The sequence below is a fragment of the Chrysochloris asiatica genome, unplaced genomic scaffold, assembly GCF_000296735.1.
Source record: "Chrysochloris asiatica unplaced genomic scaffold, ChrAsi1.0 scaffold00028, whole genome shotgun sequence".
Taxonomy (NCBI): Eukaryota; Metazoa; Chordata; class Mammalia; order Afrosoricida; family Chrysochloridae; genus Chrysochloris; species Chrysochloris asiatica.
Genome location: NW_006408546.1, coordinates 17,188,181 through 17,213,118, shown reverse-complemented (window position 1 = coordinate 17,213,118; position 24,938 = coordinate 17,188,181). Strand labels below are relative to the sequence as shown.

The following is a 24,938-nucleotide window of genomic DNA, read 5'->3' as shown; positions in this document are numbered from 1 at the left end:
ATGGGTTGGAACCAACTCAACAGCACTTAACAACAGCAACAACACAAGCTATGGCTGTGGCACCAACTTCACTGGAAGTTATTCTTCAGTCTCACACAGTTGTTAAAAAGTAAAAAATAAATAAAAATTATTAAATTTATTACATTTAGACTAAAGTACATGTTTGTATAATATCTGTGTGCTTAAATGGGAAGCATGCATAAAGCATAAAACATATCAAAATATGTTAATTGTTTCAAAGAAAAGTACTTGTACGGTTGTTTGAGTTGCCAGCTTTATTTGAAAGAATGACAGATAAACTATGGTTATGTAGACTTGGTATTTTGGGAAATACATTTTCACAAATGAAAGAATTTTATTGGCCACTGACAGATTTGCTGTCAGTGCTAAAATTGGAGCTTTCAGTGGCTGTGAGCCTGAGAGATTTTTTAATACTTATAGACATATCAGTTGAGATTTCAGATGATGGTAATGAATGTGACTTTTTGATACTGTATAATGACATATATCTATATTTGGAAGATCTTCGTAATTCAGTGAACCAACATTTTCCAAATGACTAATGAATGCATCATGTTACAGAATTGTGTGAGGGTAAAATATTTATTCAAATTACAGGATAAGCCAGGGGATTTTAATGCCACAAAATGTAAAAAGCTCATTGATGTGGCTTCATATTGTACATTATAAAGTAATCTCTAAGAGACAACCACTTTCTGAATTTTGGTGTGGTATCAAAGAATATTGACAATTATCCAGAAAGATTATTAAAATAATACTCTCTTTTCACACAAATTCTGTGTGAGGCTAAGTTTATTTCATGTAAGTCAGTCAAAACAATACATTACAGCAGCTAGAAGGCAGAAACGGATGAGAAAAACCAATTGTCTTCTATTAAAATAAAATTTTTAAAAAACCCCAAAACATTGCTATTTTTACTAAAATTATTTTGGAAATTGTTGTTTTTTAAATTAACCTTAACCACTAATGCGTTTATTTTACTTAAAATTAATAAATATCTTAAGCCTTTGTTCAGTTTAAATTTTTATTATGGTCAGTGTCAATAGTTATGTTGTTGTGTGCTATTGAATCGGTTCTGATTCATAGTGACCCTGTATAGGATTTCTGAGAGCAGTTGGTAGTTTTGAACTGCCAACCTCATGGTAAGCAGTCCAGTGCTTCAACAGATGTAGCCCTAACATACATGGGTGCTTTAACAGATGTTTAAGTGCCTTGGAGTTGTTTCAACTAACAGCGACCCTGTATAGGGTTTCCAAGGTTTTAAATCTTTTTAAAAGAACAGAAACCCTCATCTTTCTCCTGATTAATAGATATAGCCCCATAAATTTTGGGATCCTCAAAAATTTTAAGACTAAATATTTTAAGTTTATAAAGAGGTCCTGAGAACAAGAAATTTGAGAACTGCTTATTTATCCCCATTTTTTAAAAATTCATGAGTGAAGAAGTAATTGACTTATACTTGAAACTATGCCTACAACTTGACAAAGTAAAACTAAATTGTTTTTGGAGACCTGTTAATACACTGTGATTAGATTGTATCTTGAATGTATTTGGCTTAGCAGTTTTGTGTTTTGTTTGTTTCCCCTTAGCCTCTGCGACTTGACATCAAGAGAAAGCTAACTGCTCGGTCTGATCGAGTAAAGAGTGTGGATTTGCATCCTACAGAGCCATGGATGTTGGCCAGTCTTTACAACGGCAGTGTGTGTGTTTGGAATCATGAGACACAGGTAGGGACTTCTAAGGACTGCTAGAAATAAAATAGTCTGTTAGATTGTTTATAATCAAACAGGAAATAATGTATCGAAGTCTATACACAAGCTGCTTTCTCAAATTGGTACAAAATATTTTAAATAAAGATGAACTAACAAAGGTGGAGGAAACTGTTCTGAGCACTTTACAAAAAATATTCAAATATCGGCAAACTCTTTTGTGGGTAGTGGATCTTTTTGAAGCTGAGGCTGATAGAGAATCACTTACACTAGAAAAAATATTTAATAATTAACTTCCCATTTAGTAAATATTCTGGCATTCTTAAAAAGAAGGCTTTTATGTTTTTTTCTCAAATGCTCTATAATAGTGGTAAGGATCCTGGTGGCGCATTGGACTGTTAACTTTCTGTGGGAGAAAGATGAGGCTGTCTGATTCTGTACTCAGAAACTCTATATATAGGGTTGCTATGAATTGTAATTGACTTGATGTCAATGAGAATGAAAAAAAAAAAAATGACTATATAGATAAATGTCATTCAGCTACACAGATTGTTTGATTTCTTGACTGCTGCTTCCCTGAGTGTTGATAGTTGATCCAAGAAAAAGGAAGTCCTTGACAACTTCAATATTTTCTCCATTGATAAGAATGTTGTTTATTGGCCCAGTGGTGAGGATTTTTGTTTTCTTTACATTGAGATGTAATCCATATCGAAGGCTGTGCTCTTTGATCTTCATCAGTAAATATTTTAAGTCCTCTTCACTTTCAGCAAGCAAGGTTGTATCATCTACATATCGCAGGCTGTTAATGAGTCTTCCTACAATCCTGATGCCACGTTTTTCTTCATAGAACCCAGCTTCTCAGATTATTTGCTCAGCATACAGGTTAAATAAGTATGGTGAAAGAATAAAACCTTTTTGCACACTTTTCTTATTTTAAACCATTCAGTGTTCCCATGTTCTGTTTGAACAACTGCTTCTTGGTCCATGTACAGATTCCTCATGAGCACAATTAAGTGTTCTGGAGTACTCATACTTCACAATGTTGTCCATAGCTTGTCATGATCCACACAATAAAGGGTGCCTTCATAAAAAAGGTCAAATCAAAACAGTGCCTTCTGAGGGGCTATGATTGGCCAGTTACATTTAAGGCAGAGAGGTCAGCTCAGAAGGTTATGGAGACTTTTTGTTTTGGAATTTTTAAGAAGTAATCTTGATAGATTTTCTTGAAAGGCACAGGATGATCACAAGGGGCTTATGAAGAATTTTTATGAAAATTAAAAACTATTGGTGAAAAAAAGACCAGGAAAGTTGTGCTGAGGAATTTTTCCCATCATAACAATGCTCCTGCTCCTTCTTCCAGGGTAGCAAGGGCTATCCTAGGAGAATTTCTTTGGAAAACCTTTACTTCATCCACCCTACAGTCCTCATTTTGCCTTTTAAGACATTCTTTTGTTCTCCTAATCCAAAGAACATTTAAAAGGAGTACAATTTTATAGTCCACTGAGGATACTAAAACTGCTGTTTTTATGTGTAAATCAAAGCGCACAGAATTCCTTGGGGAAGAGTTAAAGAGATGAAACCACTGCCTTCAGATAGAGGATATGTTGAGAAACCGTAATTTCACATTTTGATATTTTTGTTTAAAGATTTCTATGATTTTATAGCAGTACGTTTTGATATATTCTTGTAAATATAGTTTCTGAGTAGTTTGGAGAAATTCTAAATCACTTTGTTATCAGACCTCATTAAAAGGAAATAAGTAACATTAATGTGGAAACATATTGCTGAATTTGTACCTGGTTTTGAGTCACTCTTGGGCATTTAATTTAAAATAAGAAACTAAGCAAATTAATTCACCCAAGTACTTACTGTGTTCCTTTAAAAATTATTTTAATTTTGAACCTGTTAGATAACTGGTTGCTTACTTTTTGTTTGAATTTGAATTTTTCATGTTTTAGTCTGAGAATGTTTTAAATTCAAAGTGATCTAAATAATTGAATGCCTTAAAATATACAGAATAGATTTTTTCAGCTATTTTCTCATGCAAAAAAACTGTATTTTCTTGTAAATTTTAAGACTCTAGTGAAGACATTTGAAGTGTGTGACCTTCCTGTTCGAGCTGCAAAGTTTGTTGCAAGGAAGAACTGGGTTGTAACAGGAGCGGTAAGTAACTATAAGAATCTGTAATCCTATTTTCTGAATTGGTCAATAATTATGTAAATTAGTTGTAGAATTTTAATTATTTTATATATATATAATTTGCCACAATATTTTGAAGCATGGTCTTCATTCCCTCCTTGAGCCTATAAGGAGCTTTGGTAGCGTAGTGGTTACAAATCAGGCTGCTAACCTTAAGGTCAGCAGTTCAAAACTACCAGCTGTTCTGTGGGAGAAAGATGAGGCTTTCTGCTCCTGTAAAGATTTACAGCCTCGGAAACCCTGCACAAGGTTGCTATGAGTCGGTTCCAACTCCACGGCACATAACCACCACCACCATAATATAGTTATTCATGTCTTTTACTTCATAACAAAAATGATGGTTTTAAAATGTTCATTTCTAGGATGACATGCAGATTAGAGTGTTCAATTACAATACTCTGGAGAGAGTTCATATGTTTGAAGCACACTCAGACTACATTCGCTGTATTGCTGTCCATCCAACCCAGCCTTTCATCCTAACTAGCAGTGGTAAGACAAGACCTGCTTTTGTGTTGTCTATCTCTTTGACTAATGCATTCTCATATGGGAAGATATGCTATTCTTTAACAGCCAGTAACTCTAATGACTACAAGTAACTCTAATGCCAGGTTAACTTTCAACTATTGAAATTTATTAACACATCATATGGATGCTGCTTGCTTTTGTATTTTATCTATAGTACCTAGGTTTGTATAACAGATTCCTGTCAGGGAAGACATGAGGGTTCTAGATGCTTAAACCATCTGAACCGAGAGCTCATTTACATGCTGACAGTGAATGGCCTATTGCTATGCCTTAGTCAGTTTTATCTTTATATTCAGACTAGCTTACTCCTTGGTATTATGTATAAAACAGTAGCCCTTTTGGAGACCTATTAAGACAATTAGTACTAAATTTACAATATCTCTTTGAAGCATTTTTGAATTAAAAATTGAGAAGGAATTCAGAACTTCTATTTTAACCAATCTTGTATCAGAAAAGCAAGTGATTGTTCTGTAGTCATTGCCGTACTGATTCCATCAGACCCAGAATTAAACAGACTTGTGTTGACCTTTTGTTCCTCTTTACATCTCACTGCATTTTTCATCACATTTGTCACAAGAGTTTTGTATTTGCTCTTTGTAATTTGGTTTGTTGACTTGTCTAAAGACAGTTAAGTTTATTCTTAGAATAAATAAGGATTTTGAAAAATCTATGCAATTCTCATTCTAGTTCTGTGAGTTTAGAGTTTCCCACCTTAAAAGGCACAAACACCGTCTTAGTTTTGAAATGAAAGAAAAGTGTCACTAACCTGAGCCCTTCTTTTGCCCTAGATGACATGCTTATTAAGCTTTGGGACTGGGATAAAAAATGGTCTTGCTCACAAGTATTTGAAGGACACACCCATTATGTTATGCAGATTGTCATCAACCCCAAAGATAACAATCAGTTTGCCAGTGCTTCTTTGGACAGGACCATCAAGGTAAGGTGTCCACTCTTGTGGATCATGTGATTGTGGATGAAATGCAGTGTTTTCGTTTTTTACTACCGGCTGTCCAGGAAATTTTACTATATTAAGAGTTTCTCTCAAATAGAGTTGCTCATTTTGACTAAGAGGGCATGTTTCAATAAATAGTGTAGCAACTGTGGCCTCTACCATGTGAAGACAGTATTTTGTAAGTATTTTTATCAGCTTCTGGACACTCAGAATAAGAAAAATACTTAAATCTTTTCTAGCTTACTGCTTTCATTTCCTTTTAGTGTATTTGCTACTGACCTCTGCTGCTTATTAATATGTTTTATATTTAAATTATATCTGCCACCATTTTCCCTTTCTTACTCCATTCCTCCATACTGATGCCAGTAATCTTTCTGAAGATAAAGTCCATAGGACTTAGTGTGGAATAAATGGATGTACTAGACTATCTTCCAATAGTGTTGGGACCTCTCCTGTGACCCTGGTGATATTCACAGAATCTTAGCTTATTTAATTCCCTCTGCTTGCAATCTCTTATTTTTCTCTTTGTGATTAATTTTGTCTGGAGAACTATTTATTTGTCAAAGTGTAACACAAGGATTTGCTCTTAGAATCTCTCCTTAGACATTTTCACCTACGGGCAGAGTCAACCATTCCTTCTCTTGTTTTTGTCTCTATTATAGTTTTTTGAACCTGCATCATAGTTAATATATCTCTGGAAACGTATCTGTTTATCCCCCGAGTTGATGGATATTTGGTGCAGGAATTGTGTGTCACCTCCTGCCCCTGCAGACATTTGCTAGCAAGCAGCCCAGTGTCTGAACTAGATGCTCAGAATATGTTCCTTTTTCTATTATAACATTTAGAGTCCTGGTGTGATGCTGTAGGATATGCACTGGACTGCTAACCATAAGGTCAGCAGTTCAGACTCACCAGTTGTTTCCTTGGAAAGCCTATACAGGGTGGCTATGAGACAGAACTGACTTAGTGACATGTAATAGCAACGCAACTATATGGCAACATTTAAAATAGCTATATGCATAGATTTAAAATTATGTTGATAATTTTATAATCATTGATAATTACTAGTGATTGGAATACAGAAGTGGTAAGCAAAAAAGAAGCATCAATAGTTGGAAAATATGGCATTGGTAATAGAGCCAACATGGGAGATTGCATGATAGAATTTTGCAGTAACATTGACTTACTCATTTGGAAGTACTGTTTCTCAGCAACATAACAACAATTGTATACATGGATTTCGCCAGATGGAATGTACATGAATAAAATAAACTTCATCTGTGGAAAGAGCTAGAGAAGCTCAATATAATAAGTCAGAACAAGGCCAGGAACTGACTGTGAAGCATACCATCAATTATTCATTTGTCAGTTCAGGTTGAAGATTAAGAAAATTAAAACATGTCCACAAGAGCCAAAATAAATCATCGAGAACATCCAACCTGAATTTAGAGACTGTCTCAAGAATAAATTTAATGCATTGGACACTAATGACCCAAGACCAGACAAGTTGTGGGATAACATAAACATCATGCAGAAAAACAAAAGTCCATTAAAGACAGATAAAAAGGCCAAAATGGATGTCAGAAGAGACTCTGAAACTTGCTCTTGAATGTCATAGAGTATCTAAATAGCTAAAGGAAGAAATAATGAAGTAAACAGGACATTTCAAAGGACAGCTTGAAATGACAAAGTAAAGTATTACAGTGAAATGCAAAAGGCCTAGACTTAGAAAATCAAAATGCTAAAACATGCTTGGCATTTCTCAAGGTGAAATAACTGAAGAAAAAACTCAAATTTTAAGTTGCAATATTGAAGGATTCTATGGGCAGTGGATACGACGAGTAGGGCTGCTAACCTCAAGGTCATCAGTTTGAAACTACCAGCCATTCCACTGCTCCCGTAAAGATTTACAGTCTTGGAAACCCTATGCAGGGTCGCCATGAGTTAGAACCAACTCCACAGCACACCGCTACCACCACCATGGGCAAAAATGGTGAGCAAAGCAGGAAGCATCAAAAGAAAATAGAAGAAATACTCAGAGTCAGTGTACCAGAAAGAATTGGTCGATACTCATTCATTCCAGGAGGTAGCATATAATCAAAAACTGGTAGTATTGAAGGAAGAGGTCCAAGCTGCAATGAAGGCAGTGACGAAAGAATGCTCCAGAAAATGATGAATACCAATTGAGCTATTTCAACAAATGAAAGCACTCATCTGTGCCAAGAAACTCCAGAGAGCTCCCTAGCCATCCAACTGGAAAAGATCCATATTGGTGCTCATTCCAAGAATTGATACATTTGAATTATGATATTGGCAAAGAATGTTTAATATACCTTGGACTTCCAGAAGAAGAAACAAATCTGTCTTGGAAGTAGTACAGCCAAAATGTTCCTTAGAAACAAGGATGGTGAGGTTTTGTCTCATATTTGGTAGTGTAGTGGTTACGGGTCAGCCTGCTAACCTTCAAGGTCAGCAGTTTGAAACTACCAGCGGTTCTGTGAAACAAACATGAGGCTTTCTGCTCTTGTAAAGATTTACAGCCTCTGAAATCGTATGCAGGGTTGCTATGAGTCAGAACCGACTCCCTGGCACATCACCACCACCATCATTTTTAGTAAAGTTGTTGTTGTTGTCAGGTGCCACTGAGTCGGAACCAACTCATAGCGACCCCATGCACAGCAGAACTAAACAATGTCCGATACTGGGCCAACCCCATCACCGCTGCCACACTTGACACCATCAATGATGCCACCTGGCTGATCCATCTCGTTGGGGGGGTCTTCCTCTTTTTCTCGGACCCTCCATCTTACCCAGCATGACATCTTTCTCCAGCGACTGTTCCCTCTTGACAATATGTCCAAATTATGAGAGACGAAGCTTAGCCATCCTGGCCTCTAAGGAGCACTCTGACTGCACTTCTTCCAAAACAGATCTGTTGGTTCTTTTGGCAGCCCATGGGACTTTCAATATTCTCCTCCAACACCACAACTCAAAGGCATCAATTCTTCTACGATCTTCCTTATTCACTGTCCAGCTTTCGCATCCATATGAGGTTATTGAAAATACCATGGCTTGGGTCAGGCGTACCTTAGTCCTCAAGCTGACATCTCTGCTGTTCAACACTTTAAAAAGTTCCTGTGCAGCAGATTTGCCCAATGCAATACGTCGTCTGATCTCTTGACTGCTGCTTCTGCGAGTGTTGATAGTTGATCCAAGAAGAATGAAGTCCTTGACAACTTCAATCTTTTCTCCATTGATAAGAATGTTTATTGGTCCAGTGGTGAGGATTTTTGTTTTTCTGACATTGAGATGCAACCCATACCTAAGGCTGTGTTCTTTGATCTTCATCAATAAATGTTTCAAGTCCTCTTCACTTTCAGCAAGAAAAGTTGTATCATCTGCATTTCACAGGTTGTTAATGAGTCTTCCTCCAATCCTGACGCCACATTTTTCTTCATAGAACCCAGCTTCTTGTATTATTTGCTCATCATACAGCTTGAATAAGTATGGTGAAAGAGCACAACCTTGTTGCACACCTTTCCCTATTTTAAAACATTCAGTGTTCCCATGCTCTGTTCGAACAACGAACAACTGCTTCTTGGTCCAGGTACAGATTCCTCAAAAGTACAATTAAGTGTTCTGGACTACTCATACTTCTCAATGTTGTCCATAGCTTATCATGATCCACACATTCGAAAGCCTTTGTGTAGTCAATAAAGCACAGGTAAACATCTTTCTGATAGTAAAGTAGAGGGTCAGTAAAAAAGAGGCAGCCCTTCAATGAGAAGAACTGACACAGTGGCTTCAGCAGTTGACACAGACATAGCACCATTGTGAGGATGGTGCAGGATTGGTCACTGTTTCCTTCTGTTGTACATAGGTTACCAAAAATAGAAACTAACTAGACAGCACCAAAAGACAAAATTGTGTATTGTATTTTTTGCTTAATACATGCATGCTTTATATCTGTGCAACATTTTATTGTTCAAAGTGTGTGTATTATTATCTGAGGCATGATCTTACATTTCCCCCTTTTACTGGCTTGTCCTTGTTTTTGACAAAGATTGTTGTTGTTAAGTGCTGTCGAGTTGATTCTGACCCATAGAGACCCTGTATAGGCTTTCCAAGGAGCAGCTGGTGAGCTTGAACCACCTATTTTGCAGTTCAAACAACTTGAAGTCTGATGCCCAATGACAAAAATTAGAAACTTTGAAACTTGTTTTAAACTTCCCTCACTAAATGAAGTTTATTTTGAGTACACTTACCCTTGTCTCCAATGAAGTTTGCTCTAGAGACGGGACTTGATGGTGACTAGGGTAGAGGTACAGTGAAGTTCGCCATCAGCAGTACCACAGAATACCAGGCAAAGCAGATCCAGGGCAGAGCTCCAAAACTCGGAACCACAGAGATAGGAATATTTTTTAAAAATTTGAAGGCTTACAGTTTGTGGAAAATGGAACTGAAGTAAAAAATCACATACTTTTGAATCTGCCGAGCTGGGCTCGGAGGCCCGGAGACAACATCTTGGGTGAGACCAAACAGCAAGACCATGCGGGGGGGGGGGGGGGGGGGGGGGGGGGGGGGGGCAGAAACACCATGGAAGAACACCGCGGGAACCTTGGGGCAAAGGTGGACAATACACTTGATCAGTTTTACTTTGTTCTGATTATCTTTTTTTTTTTTTTTTTTTGGTATCTGGTCATTGGCGCACCCACTGTTTGCCCATCTCCATTCTGGTGACTAGATGGGGAGCCTGAGTGAGTGGACACCCCCCCCACCCTCACCACTGGTGGGTTCTTCTGCCATGCATGTGCACAGATACTCAGCCCAAGAGCAGGCCCTGAACGTTTTTTGCTTGTTTGTTTTTTGTTTTGTTTTGTTTTTTAATATGGGAAAGGGCAGAACAGGGCTGTAGAGAGGAAAAGGGAGTTTAAAAACAAAACAGGCTGAAAACTAAATTAAAGCCTGAGGTATAGCATAACAATCAACACTGGCATTTTGAAATCTCTCAGGCAGCTTTGAAAGCAAGAAGCTGAAGAGAGGACATTAAATTCATACTCATATTAGGCTACAGATTTTTTTTTCTTCTTCTCTCCCTCCTCTCCCTTTTCTGTGATTATAGACTGCAGTATTCAGTCTTGTTTTTGTTGTTGCTGTGTTTTTTTTTCTTGTAGTTTTTTTTCCGCTGGTGCAGTTTTGCTGTTATATGCTCCTCCTTCTACCTTTGGAGGACTCTCTCTCTCCCTATATTACACAAGAAGAGTCAGCAACTGCTGCCATATAGCCAAGCTACAATCACACTCTATAAAACACCAAAACCCAGGCAAGAACCAATACCAACTGCCATATACCAGGGAGGCAGACAACACATGTGAAAGTTACTCTGAGTTAAGCAATAAGAAGAGTGAAAAGGGAATCCCACATCCTGATCACATCTCCCTGGAAGTAATCAGAAAGCATACAAAATACCAAAACACATACTCAATTAAGTATTAAGGCCACAGATAAACACTAAACATGTCCAAGAAGTAAAAGCAGACCATATCAGCACATGTCCAGAAACAAGATAAAATGCCTGAGACAAATGACCTGGACTCCATTCTGGAAGGAGGGCAGGCCTTGGAAATAGGCCCTGAGAAGGAATTCAGAAACATGATTATAAAATGTTTCAAAACACTTTACGATGGAGTTGAGAAAAATAAGGAAGAAGTCAGGAAAATGCTTCAGGAACAATCAAATAAGATAGATACAGCATTGGAAACAGTTCAAAACCCACAGAAAGAGGTCCAAACGATCAATAACAGAATATCAGAAATAGACAATACTCTGAAAGGACAAAGGAATAGAATAGACAAGATGGAAGACAGAACCAGTGAACTGGAAGACAAATCTCTTGATACCATTAAGATAGAAGAACAAACACAAAAAAGAATAAAAAAATCTGAAGAAGGTCTAAGATTCATGTTGGACAACATGAAGAGGAGTAACTTAAGAATTATTGGCATTCCAGAGGAAGAAGAATCACACAAGTCCACAGAGGAAATAGTTCAAAAACAGCTGAAGAAAATTTCTCTAATATCCTGAAAAGTGAAAAGATAAACATTCAAGAAGCTCAACGAATCCCAGGATGGATAGACCCCAAAAGAAAATAACCAAGACATATCATAATCAAGCTCTCCAAAATAAAGTTTGCTCTATAAGAATGTTTGATTTTATGTCTCTATATTCCACCCAGGGCCTTGTGCATAGTAGGTACTCAGAAAATATTTGTAAAGATAAAACTCAGTATCTGTATTTTAGTAATTTTTTACTGTGTTTTCATACGTTTTTAGTTTTTAATTACACAGTAATTTTCAACTAACATATAGTGGATCACCTAGATTCACTTTCATATGTTTACTCTCTTAAAAACAATTTCCTATCCTTAAGGTAATGGTTCTTAAAGTGTGGTCTGTGGATCACCTGTATTTAAATTAGATTCCTGGACTTCCCCATAGATCAACTGAATCATAATCTCTAGGGTGAAGTCGGGAAATTGGCATTTTTAGTGAATATCATCGTGATTCTGTTAACTCCTTGGATATTCAAGTGAAGTGGGGAAAGAGCAGGTGGGAAAATGAATGTTCCTCAGCTCCTCTCTCCTTGGCGTTTGCATTTTATGTAATAGAACTGTAGTGGAGCTGTCTTTTGAAAGGCCTTGCATTGACTAGCAGTTTTTTGCTCTCTGAAGGTATGGCAGCTGGGCTCTTCTTCACCAAACTTCACTCTGGAGGGACACGAGAAAGGTGTGAATTGCATTGATTACTACAGCGGTGGCGACAAGCCATACCTCATTTCAGGTGCAGATGATCGTCTTGTTAAAATATGGGACTACCAGGTACAGTTTATTCATAATCTCACTTGCTTACAGCTGCTCCTTGGAAATCCTATATAGGATTGCTATGGGTCGGGACTGGCTCAGTGGCACTTAACAGCAACGTATGTTAGATATAGTTCTTAACCATTGCTTAGAGAGGAGTTAAGACTTGGGATCTCTAATCATAGTATAATGACGTAAGGTTTTAGTATTTATACCTAAATTGCAGTTCCAAAATTCCTGACAAAAATGAAAACAAATGTGTATCAAGATTTAAAAAATAAAATACCAATGTGTTGATTTTTCATTTAATAGGAGAAATTATAAGTTTTAGCATTGTAATTTAAATTAAATATTTTCTCCATTGGCATTTGCAAATCAATGATTAATGTCATTGTGGAATCCTGGTGTGGTGTTGTAGGATAATGCGCTGGACCTCAAGGTCGGTTTGAACTTCAGCGTCGGCTGTTCAGACTTCATCAGCCACATCTATAAAGGATTGTTATGAGTTACATCTGACTCGACAACATTTAACAACAACAACAACAACATCATTGTACATTAATGTCATACACAGTACAAGTCATTTTGCCATGTTGAATGCTTGTAAACCTAGTTATAACTCGTTACTGTGCCTTTTATCTCTTAAGATTTTCATACATTTCTGTTTTTTGTCTCGCACAGGTTTTCCTCAAGCAGTTAAATTTTACATACAAGCCTATTTTCATTTTAAATAAAATTTATGGTTAAATCCAGAATACAAATATTAAGGGCCAAAGCAACACTGTTCTGCTTGATCCACAGGTGGTAGATGTGGGTGCTGAGGGAAATAAATACTCAATATCTTAGGAATTTGGGGGAACAATATTTAGATGAAAACCAAAGTCTCCCAGTACGGTTTTCTTTAATTGTGATTGTTACATTTTCATTTGCCTTTATGTTTCCTGGAATAACAGGAGAAAATATCCATGTGCATAACAGGGCAATTTTATTTCCAGTGCTTTTATACTGAATACTATTTAGATTGTTATTACCATTGTCCTATATAGTATACCTTCGAATTGGGTTGGTTAAAAATGGGCTACTTGTTTTTTACTAATAGATTATATTCTGTATATTGATTACAGAATAAAACGTGTGTGCAGACACTCGAGGGGCATGCCCAGAATGTGTCGTGTGCCAGCTTTCATCCTGAGTTGCCAATCATCATCACAGGTTCAGAAGATGGTAAGGTAGAAGTCTTATTTTCTTCCTATGTTTATAGATATTCAGTGGAATTTTAAGCCAGGTAGTGTCCCTGACTTGTCATTGGTGGCTTCCAAGAATTTTGTCATTTTTATGAGAGTTGTGGATTTGAATTATAAAACAGTAAAGGGGAATCATCATCATTCCTAATGTATTTTGATTCTGTCACTTAAATAAAAGAACATTCAGACATTCTAGAGAAAAACAAAAGAGAATGGGCTTTGGAGTCAGATTCAGCCTCTGCTGATTCATGGATATGTGGTATGGGCAGTTTCTGAAATGGAATAAACATCCACCTCATGATATTATGGTGAGCATGAGAAAGATCATACATATATAACACCTGTGGATGCTAGGGCCTTTGCATAGGAAAGCCTAATATTAGTTCACACTTAAAATTCACATTTCTTAGTTTTTGTTTTTTATCTTTTTTTTTCAATTTCTAGATTTATTTATGTTGCCTTTTAAAATTGCTCTTGACTTCATATAAACAATTTGGTCATTATATGGCCAGAAACTATTTCCTATATGACTAAAAAGACTTTCCTTTAGCTCTTTCACCTGGCAGTTAATTGTTGGATGTTCAAACCAAAAGAGAATATTCACATTGTTCTTTTTAGGAACAGTACGTATCTGGCATTCAAGCACATACCGTCTTGAGAGCACACTGAATTATGGAATGGAAAGGGTGTGGTGTGTGGCCAGTCTGAGAGGATCCAACAATGTCGCTTTGGGATATGATGAAGGGAGCATCATTGTAAAGGTAAAGCCTAGAGTCATACTGCCTGTCTAAATTGGAGAACATAGGAATAGTTTCCTTCTTTTTTTTAAACTTTACATTGTGATTTGAGTAAAGGCTTACAGGCAAGATCATCAGCTTTATACATTCAACATATTATTAACTTTGTTTCATCTCAGTGATTATAAACCTCTCCCTGCAATAACAATTATCCTACTTCCTCCCTATGGCTCCCATTTACATCTTATATTTCACAAATGAACAAGGCAAAAATATTTGAAGTACACCTACAAAACAAAAAATATATATTCATTTAAATGTCCAAAGGGCCCGTGGCTGCTCTGTCTCTCTTACCACCTTTGTCACTGTTCTCTGCTGTAGCTGCTTTTCTAGGTAGGGGTTGCATGCTCTATTCATGCTCTTCCTTCTGATTGGTCCTGGGATCATCTGTTCCTGAAATGAAAGTTAACTACTCCCTGCTTATAGTAGCTTTACATCTTCTACAATTACAGTTATGACAGTCACAATTAATCCTGCTAACAATTCCTTACAACTGAATCATAACATTTTGTCACCAGCACTCCCCACCCATTTTCAACAGATCCATCTGGAAAAGAGGAGAACTATTCAGGAGAGATTCCACCTTACCCCCCAGATTCTTAAACTAAGCACACTCATGAAAGTTTGTAAGCCAGCCACTTCATGCCTGAACAGCCTCCCCACCCTATTTATGATGGCCAATGTCTAAATTGCCCATCCCTATGGGGTGCTGTAGGATCAGCACTGGATTGCAAACTACAAGGTCAGTGGTTAAAACCCACCCTCTGCTCCTTGGAAACCCTATACAGGGTCACTATGAGTTGAAACCAACTCGACAACACTTAACAACAGCAACAACCTCCCCAGTACACTGAAGAAGTAAGCTTGCTCCTTGATAAAAAGAATCCTTCCATTCCATTTGGAATGTTGAGCACTTACATCCATAAGCAAAAGTCCAGTTCATCAAATTGTAGCAATTTTCACTTGCTCACAGTATCAAACATCTTTATATTCATCTGGTTGAGCTCTGGTCACCTACTAAGTCAAATGGGTACAAGCTGCAAGCTTGAGAATTCACCCACATCTCCCTGCACTTCAGACCAGCTGGCTGCTTCATTCTCAGCCTTAGTCTCCCAGGGCTAGGTCAGTACCCATGAGCTCAGAAGTTCACACAGCTCCTTAAACTTCAGACTAGTCAGCCCTTCCTCTCCTCTCTCTCATCTCAAGGTCAGCGATGTCAATGGAACATGGCCCAACTCAGCCAAAGTCGTCATTGCTGCATTTCCCTCACTTCACCAGCAAGCATACTAACCTGCTTGTGGGTTCTCTTTAAGTTTTAGTCCTAGAAGGGGGTTCCCCTGATGGGCTTACTTTTCTTACCTTGATGCCTCTAAACAAGCAGCTTGCTTGAAACTCAAACAGCCAAACAATCTGCTTTCTGCAGGTCTTTCTTCCAATAAGAATCTTCTGTTCTCTCAGCTGTTCTGGATTGGTCTGAATGTCTTTTCAAGTGGGTGTGTCCCAACTCAGAAGGTTCTGGGACAGGCTCAGGATTCCACCTAAGGCCCCATACTGTACAAAGGCTTAATAAGAATCCTATTTCCATGGGCAAATTCTAACTCGGTTATAGACAGAAACGGGGCTTACAAGCTTTCTATAGTCGTCATTTCCAATTTTCATTTCTATCACACATAATGTCTATTTTACAGTAGTAGGCAGGGGAAACCAATATCCACAAGACAGTTTTTTTACCCTCTTTTACCTATTCAACCTATGTCTTGATCCAAGCAGTTTTCTAGTATCGTTTTCCAAGTCACCAGTTTTGTTAGACTGGCCACTTCTGGCTTTAAGCCCTAGAGATTTAAAGTGAGGAAAAGAAATAGAGCTCTCTGCTAAATGAAACACAGACAGAGTCTTGGTGTGACGCTGTAGGATAAACACTGGACTACTAACCAGAAGGATGGTTCAAATTCACTATCCACTCCTCAAACTCTATACAGGGTCACTTTGAGTCGGAACCAACTTGACAGCACTTAAGAACAATATTCAGTGAACTAGGAGAATGTCTGTTCTGTTCATATGTTCTATGTTTTCCTTTTCATTACTGAGTCATTTGTCATTCTTTAGCTTGGTCGGGAGGAGCCTGCCATGTCAATGGATGCCAATGGAAAGATAATTTGGGCCAAGCATTCAGAAGTCCAGCAGGCCAACCTGAAAGCAATGGGGGATGCTGAAATTAAAGATGGAGAAAGATTGCCACTAGCGGTAAAGGACATGGGCAGTTGTGAGATATACCCTCAGACTATTCAGCACAATCCCAATGGTCGGTAAGTAATCATAGAAATCTCTGAGTGCTGTGTATGTTAGAGCATGTCTGTTCAGTGCAGGTGCCACCCCTGCCTTGTGGTGGCCATTTATAGTCCTCATTGAGTTTGTGCTCTGGCTTCACACTCCTTAAAACAGTTGCAGGCAGCCATGCCAGTTGATGGAGTTAGAGTAGACATATGAGATACTGTGCATCTGCCCTCTGGCCTTTCCTGTACCACACAATTCTGAACAGTTAAATAATTTCATAGTTACTTTTATTGAAAAGGTATTGGTTTGTGTCCTTGAGCTCCTTTGAGGTCAAGGACCATGTCTTACCAGACTTAGTAGATTCTCTCTACATACTGGCTGTCTCATTGCTCTGAAGGGATGTGTCTCTTGAAAAAGTTCTGAAATTGATAATAACTCTGCTTCTTATTCAGAATTTGAACACTCAGTTCTTTTTCCTCCTTAAAGATTTTTAAGCACTGAACATTGTGTAAGAGGGGAGTTTCTGTCTTAGCATCGTGGGTTTAAATTGTGGAGCTTTAAAAATTATTTTGGGCATCTTCTGATGGCTGCCCTGATTATTTAAAAAGACAAAGTATGATACCTAGTTCAGTAATTGGTACCCATAATTATTTATAGCACTTTAGGATCAACACTGTACTGTGATCCACACGGTTAGCAGTTCAAACCCACCAACTGCTCCTTGGGAACTCTTTCTAGAGTTGCTACGAGTCAGATCTGACTCAACGGCACTCAACAACAAAAAGTACCTTTTTCTGTCAGAACACATTCTTTGCCACAAAGTTTGCATTTTACCGTTGACAGTCCCTTAGTAACAGCTATTAAAATGTTCTAAATGATAATCATAGAGACCTGTTTTAAGATACCATGCTTATTTTGATAAACTTTAAAACTAGAGTACAATATTTTTATTTTTTTGAATGATCAACTGTACAATGAAGATAGTCTTGCAGCAAGATAGTGTCTTCATGTACTGTCATGGTGTAAATGTAATGAGACAATTGGTGGTAATAATGATGTTCAACAAATACTAATTGAGTAATTGAAATTCCCCATCCCTCACCTCTGCACCTTTTCTCATCTTTCTCTCCCCAGTGTTGTTTCTTAGTAAAGGCCATTGCAATAAGCAAAAACCCCACGTTCATAACGTGCTTTTGGGTTTGTTGGTTAAAATATCTATCTATCTATCTAACTCTGTTGTCAAAGAAATGCATAACTTAAAAAGATACTAAATTGTAACAACTGAAACACCGTTTGTCATTAGAATTATTTTACTGTTAGTTGGTAATTGTTTGCTGACTTCTCTATGTCATTAGCTCTCTGTACTTCACTCTCGTTTTGTTTAATTCCTAGGTTTGTTGTGGTGTGTGGTGATGGTGAGTATATCATCTATACAGCAATGGCACTGAGAAACAAGAGCTTTGGGTCTGCCCAGGAGTTTGCTTGGGCCCACGATTCATCGGAGTAAGTTTTGCCCATAAAGATTCTCAGCTTGCCCTGATTACAGATGGGTGGTCTCTGTGCAAGTGTGTTAAAAAGGGTTTCGTAGCTCAACATGGGCTGTACTGCTTGTTAAAAGGCACTTGAGTTGCCTCTTGGGAGATGAGAGTCAGAGGCAGCTATCTTTGGCCTTTGTGTATTCACCGTTGAGCTGGCTTACTTGACCTGATCTAATAATCCCATTAAACTGAGCGCCCGCCACTCATTTTCTTGATGGAGCCCATGGCCTGGAGCTTATGGGCTGAAGGTAAAGTAGTCCCTCCACTGAGGTCCTTGGGAGGAGCTCTGCTCCCTATGACTTTCTTGCCATGGACCTGAAGCTGTTTGGTGGTGCTTCCTTGTGTGAGCTAGTTGGGAGAGATGCTGTGGTCTAGTGCCATTTGGTGAGAACGTTATGGAATCTTTGTTCAAACTTATTTTCTGTGGTTTTGCTCCTTTTTTCTCAACAATATAAATTTCTGTTAAATTAGAATGTTCATAAAGTATTCTCACTGAAAACAAAATAATTAAACTGTGAGTTATGATTATATTAGAAAGTCATTTCCTCTAGTTCCTTTTTGATTCCTGTTTGGTACATGTAATCAGTACTAGGACTTTGGTATTTTCAGGCGACTGCCTGAATTACACTTTCATAGTTCTTTTCCCCTACTGCCCCAACTTTGAGGTTACTTGAGCCTTAGCATGGTACAATAAAAATACCTGTTTTTATTTGTTGTTTCAAACAGTAAGATTTACTAAGAGATAAAGATTGCTTTGACTTTTTCCCGACTTTCCTAAACACACTCATACATACACAGTTCCATACTACTCCAAGTTAACTTGCTTGGTTACCTTAAGAAAACTTGAAGTGAATGAATTGCTGTTCTGCTTTCCTTCTGTTTTCACATTTTTATCATCCACCAGGATCCTGCCCCAAGTAAGCACTCATCTAATCACTTCCTCACACTCCTGTCCCTGCATAGCTGTAGCCCTTCTTTTACAGACAGAGGCCTCAAGAGAAGCCATTCCAACTTGCTGACAAACATAGCTGACTAGTGAGCCACTTGTGAATGTTTTTTCTTTTGTAAATCACCTTTACTGCGGTATAATTTATACTCCAACACACGCCATTTAAGTATTCATTGCAGTAAATTTTGACACATATATGCAATGTTATCATTATATACATCATCATATACAGAATAGTTCTATCCTCCCTCCAAATGCTTTTATTTACCTGAAGTCAGTTGCCCTGCTGCTAATTCCATGATCTGCTTTTTGTCACTGTATAGATTAGATTTGGCTTTTTTTTTTTTTTAGGTTTTTATAGAAAGACAGACATACAGTATACAATCTTTTATATCTGGCTTCCTTTGTTCAGCAGGTATTTTTGAGATCTATCCATGTTGTTTCATGGGTAGTAACTCTTTTTTTAGGAAACGTAAGTGCAGGTTATCCTGTCCCAGAATGAATGTGATGAGTTTTAAGTTGTGTGTGTTTTGTTCAACTGTATCTGTACCACAGTTTGCTTTAATGCTTCACCTGTTGATGGATGTTTAGAGGGTTTCCAATTTCTAAACTGGCTTGTGAACGCTAGCAGTCTGTGTAATAGAAAATCTGAAACCTGTTCATTTCTTGCCCAGCTGTTAGCAATTCACTGATTGCCTAGGATAAAAATAACATTAGTGAATCTTCTAACTTGCTTTCTATATTTTTGTATAATTCCTCATTAAAAAACATGCTAAGATGTTCCTAGCATTTGGTGGAAGTATCATTTAGTATGTAATATGCTGTGTTTGCCTCCCCTTCCCACTATCCACCCTAACTCACAGATATGCAATAAGAGAGAGCAACAGTGTTGTAAAGATATTTAAGAACTTTAAAGAAAAGAAATCCTTTAAACCCGACTTTGGAGCTGAAAGTGAGTGCTATTTACATACAGTTTACATTGTTTGAAGCTTGGTAGTTGCTCAGAAACACCTAAACAATTCTTTTTAATTCTTTTAGGTATCTATGGAGGCTTCTTACTGGGAGTCAGATCTGTAAATGGCTTGGCCTTCTATGACTGGGACAATACAGAACTCATACGCAGAATTGAAATTCAGCCCAAACACGTGCGTTTTCCCTTTGTGCTCTTTGTAGTGTGCATCTTTGTGATGCGCCCTGCTGTCCTTGTTTCATTGTGTTGGACACACTGCCATTTACCTCAGGGATGCTCAGAAAAACAGGATTGTGATATATGTGGTATATGAACGAGGCATAGCTGTTTGGGGTGTTTTTGAAAAGTATAAAAAGTTATACAAATGCCAGATGCTATTCATATCTTCAGTGGTCATTGGCAGAATTTTAAAAGCATGCTTTGAAGACAACTCAGCAGCTCTTGACTTGGAAAGGTTAACACAGTTCTGAAAACATTTTCCTAGTCTTCCTGGACAAGTATGAAAACTTAAGGGAATGTGCCCAGAGGCAGAAAGTTTCCTACTTTTCAGAGCTGCTAGCTTATGTGCTTGACAGCTTCATTTTTAGGAGATCATCTTTGGAGACAAATCTGCCTCCCAGAGCTCACATCTCCTAGCCCTGGCTCTGTCCTCTGGAGCAGCTTTCTCAATAGGGACAACATAACGTGCAAGAAGGCAAAAATGGGATCTTGGAGAGGAGGGTGAAAAACTTTCCTTATATATGAATTACAGATGAACATATGTATATGTCTGTGTATGGTGTGTGTGTGTATGTATGTATATATATATATATACATACATACACACAATGCATTATACACACACAATATATAAAGGGGCTTTAAAAAGTTATGGAAAATATCACATCATTTCACAAAGATTTTTAAGTCCCATCATGTAATCTATGGTATTTAAATTTCACAAGGAGACACAATGAGGGGGCAAAGGATGTCTAAAAAGGCTCCCTGTTATTAGTTACTATTAAGTGCCATTGCATTGGTTCTGACTCATAGCAACCCCACGTAAGATTTCCAAAGAGCAGCTGTGGGTTTGAACTGCCAACTTGTGGCTAGCATTTCAGGTCATATCCTACAGTGCCACACTAGGACTCTAAAAAGGCTCCCTAGGAAGATGTGATAATGACAAAAAAAAAAGCTCCCCCACCCCCAAACAATTCTAGAATAAGTGGAAATAGGCTGCTATTCCATTAAATTACAGCTCTCCTACCTGTTTGCCCTGAGTCTTTTAATCTTTCCACCATCACTAGGCCAAATTCACCCCCTTCTCCTCTGTGTATCTACTATATAGTATACACATCTGTATATCTGTATACTATATACACATCTGTATACTATATAGATACACATCTGTGTATCTACTATATAGAATTGTAAAGCACATACTTATTATCTTATAAAAAGGTAGGTCTTATAAGAAAAAAAGTATAATTTTCTATTTTCACTCAAATCCAAAATCAATTGCCTGTGGTTTTATTTGCTGTGTTGCAGATTTTCTGGTCTGACTCTGGAGAGCTAGTCTGTATTGCCACCGAGGAATCATTTTTCATCCTTAAGTATCTGTCGGAAAAAGTTTTGGTTGCACAGGAAACACATGAAGGAGTTACTGAAGATGGCATTGAAGATGCCTTTGAGGTAACTGCATCAGCACAGTTTAAGCTTGTTTTTTAAATGATTTATATACTTTTAATAGAACATTTCATTATAAATTAAGTCTGAGGAAGCTAAATCAATTAAGACATCTGTTGAAATTTGAGAATGAACATCTCGACTCAGAGACTAAAGTCTAAAAACATGTATGTTTAAAAAGAATTTGTGCTTTGATTGTAGTAAATCTTTGTACAAATGATATCTTTCATAAAAGGAATTAGAAGTTGCTTTAGTCTTAAGACTGTTTAGCCAGAGTGATTTAAATGAGCTTCCAAATGATGGAATTGTGGAGAGGTCCTGGGAAGTTGTATAAAACTGTCATATTCCAGTTTTATGGGTTAGGTTAGGGGTTTAGACCCAAACTTCAGACCACAAACTTTGAGCCAACAATGAGATTTCACATTTTAAATACTTAAACCAGGAATCTCTTGTGAAGTGAAGAAAGAGAAATTCCATGGAAAGATTGCTTTCTTGAAGTAGGAGTTTATTTTGCATTCCTTATTGTTCTTTACCACCCCTAATTCAGCTTTTGTTTCTGACAGGTTTACTAATTTGGATCTTCCTCCCCTCGCTTTCTGCAGGTTCTTGGTGAGATTCAGGAAATTGTGAAAACTGGGCTGTGGGTAGGCGACTGCTTCATTTACACAAGTTCTGTCAACAGATTAAATTATTATGTTGGAGGAGAAATAGTCACCATTGCTCACTTGGACAGGTAGCTCAGTATCTTTTTTTGTCTTCAGCATCATACATTTAAAAGCATGCTCTTTAAACAAAACCTGTTATTTACATATAGCGATAAGAACCAATTTTCAATGTTGTAGTTTTAGTGACTATTGTCGATAATATTTCATCAATCAATTGGAAAGATTTTAAGCAAGAGGCACACATACAGATAGATATACAGCAGGTGGTATGTGTGTGCTTTAGTACAGACTTGGGCTTATTTCAGAATTGGTTTCTGTTTTTATTTAGGACCATGTATCTCCTGGGTTATATTCCTAAAGACAACAGACTCTACCTGGGGGATAAAGAACTGAATATCGTCAGCTACTCCCTGCTAGTCTCAGTGCTGGAATACCAGACGGCTGTCATGCGAAGGGACTTCGGCATGGCTGATAAGGTCCTCCCCACTATTCCAAAAGAGCAGAGGACCAGAGTTGCACACTTTTTGGAAAAGCAAGTAAGTGAAGTCTTTCTTTGCTTGTTCTTTAGAGCTAATTTGATAAGAGTCTTAGCATGGATTTGGATTTGGAAAACTTAATTGCCACTGATTTCCTTATGGCAGTAGAATTGTTTAAGTCATATGTTTGAGCGTATGTTCACTGTCCTTATCCTTGACCTTCTTCTATCTCAACATGCCCTTAGTACCCCCTTCAACATTAGTAATCGTCCTTTTCTATAGACCCTCTTAACATTTTCATTTTTACACTGCCTTTTCTCTGTATCCTATCTGCCTTCCTCTTAATGTACTATTTTTTTCATCAGAGTTTTATATGCACTTTTGAAAAAAAGTTCTGCAACACTTAAGAATTCCTATCTATTCACTTAATGAGTTCAATTAACAAATTTATTCACTTACTGAATTGCATGTGCATATAACACTGAACCTGGAGCTATTCTAGCTAAGCATGGGGTTGAAACTTTGGTACTCTGTTTTCAAGTTGTTTCCCCGGGGCTGCTTACATTAAACCAAAGTTCCTCAATCAGCATGACTCCAGGTGCCAAGTAGAAGAAAAGAGGGCTGAGTCTCAGAGTTCAGTATTTCATCTCTCCCCTGGACCAGACACCCTTCATTTATCCTTTCCAAAGAGTAAACCTGTCTTCTGTGGGTCTAGGTATTTTCTACCATCTTCACTTCTGATTTAAGATTCATTGTTCTCTAATGTCCTTTCTAAGTGTTTACACTTACATTGTTGCTAAAGTCTCCTTTCTCTTTTTGTATGTCCTTGGGAGCTTATGCCATAAAAATAAATTAAAATCCCTCTAGTGTCATTTTAGTGGAACTTGGAGGGAAGGAAAAGTAAGTACATGCATTCGGTCCATCGTATCTCATGTTCTGCCCTTGCCTGTGTCTAACCAGTTCTATAGATCTTCTATCCTCTCACAATGTTTATAGCAGTGCTAGTAAAGAAGTTACTCAAATCATTCAGGATGCCATCTTTATATTATACTCCTGGGTGGCTGAATGGGAGGCAGGGAACTTGTTTTGGCTGGGAAGTTAAACATTTTAAATGCAGTGATGAGTCATGCCTGAAGCCAGAGAACTCACACCACACATACATTGTTTTAAAAATCTTTTTAGGGATTCAAGCAACAAGCTCTTACAGTATCCACAGATCCTGAGCATCGCTTTGAGCTTGCTCTTCAACTGGGAGAGTTAAAAATTGCCTACCAGTTGGCGGTGGAAGCAGAGGTACGTAGTAATTCATGATTCTTCATACTGACCTTTGTGGGAAGGTCAGCAGATACTTTCTGTGGTTGGTTTGATGTTTAGTTAAGTTTCTGAAATGCACATTAATGACCCATTTTAGTGAGATTGTGTCTGGTCTCTTTCAAGGATCCCTGATAATCTTTATGTAATTAACAAATTCTATTAGCACTCTATTTTAAGGAAAAGCTTTTATATATTAACATCCAATCTCTCTTGAAGTAGGAACTAGTTCAAGAACTCTAAACTTAGAAGGCAGACACAGTGGTTATTTGCCAACATCTCAAACTAATGAAAGACGTTGATTTTAACCAAAGGTTCTAGCAGTTTAAAAGTTTAATGCTATTTCTATGATTTTTGTACATTGAGGGTTCCCAATTGTGGTTTTAAATCCGGTGTTTACTGGTAAATTCAGATGTATAAAAATAACTTTAGCTGTGCTAAAATTAGATGTATAGCATTTTAGTTGATTTCTAAGAGTCTACAAATAACGGGTAATATTTATTACTGTTAAATATTTAAGGACATAATAAATTATTTTATGCTTTAAAAAGGCAGTATTAAATTACTCATAAAAAATTACCATATAATTACCTTAAAATTCCAATTATATAGTTTTACTTTATTTCACTGTAATTATAAAAATAAAAATAGTGGGTTGATGATTATTCCTATATCATTAAAATAGATGTTTTAATTGGTTTTGTGAATGTCCTGTACATTGTCATGCCAGTCTTAGTTTGATTCAGTCAACTTAACAAGCACAGCTTAGTATATGAGTATATGT

At 37.4% G+C, this 24,938-nt stretch overlaps 1 protein-coding gene across 1 annotated transcript in view; it reads left to right on the top strand.

Annotated features, from left to right (window-relative positions):
* The first annotated feature begins 1,616 nt into the window (after positions 1–1,616).
* COPB2 (coatomer protein complex, subunit beta 2 (beta prime)) overlaps positions 1,617–24,938 on the top strand; it is a 26,336-nt gene continuing 3,014 nt past the window's right edge. The window contains exons 1-15 of the mRNA XM_006846656.1: positions 1,617–1,748; positions 3,807–3,893; positions 4,292–4,418; positions 5,243–5,391; positions 12,137–12,283; positions 13,390–13,489; positions 14,128–14,270; positions 16,413–16,612; positions 17,973–18,083; positions 19,931–20,019; positions 20,106–20,212; positions 21,565–21,708; positions 22,305–22,435; positions 22,696–22,903; positions 24,026–24,136. Of these exons, the coding sequence (XP_006846719.1) occupies positions 1,695–1,748; positions 3,807–3,893; positions 4,292–4,418; positions 5,243–5,391; positions 12,137–12,283; positions 13,390–13,489; positions 14,128–14,270; positions 16,413–16,612; positions 17,973–18,083; positions 19,931–20,019; positions 20,106–20,212; positions 21,565–21,708; positions 22,305–22,435; positions 22,696–22,903; positions 24,026–24,136 (1,908 nt within the window). The 5' untranslated portion in view covers positions 1,617–1,694. The remainder of the gene's footprint in view (positions 1,749–3,806; positions 3,894–4,291; positions 4,419–5,242; positions 5,392–12,136; positions 12,284–13,389; positions 13,490–14,127; positions 14,271–16,412; positions 16,613–17,972; positions 18,084–19,930; positions 20,020–20,105; positions 20,213–21,564; positions 21,709–22,304; positions 22,436–22,695; positions 22,904–24,025; positions 24,137–24,938) is intronic.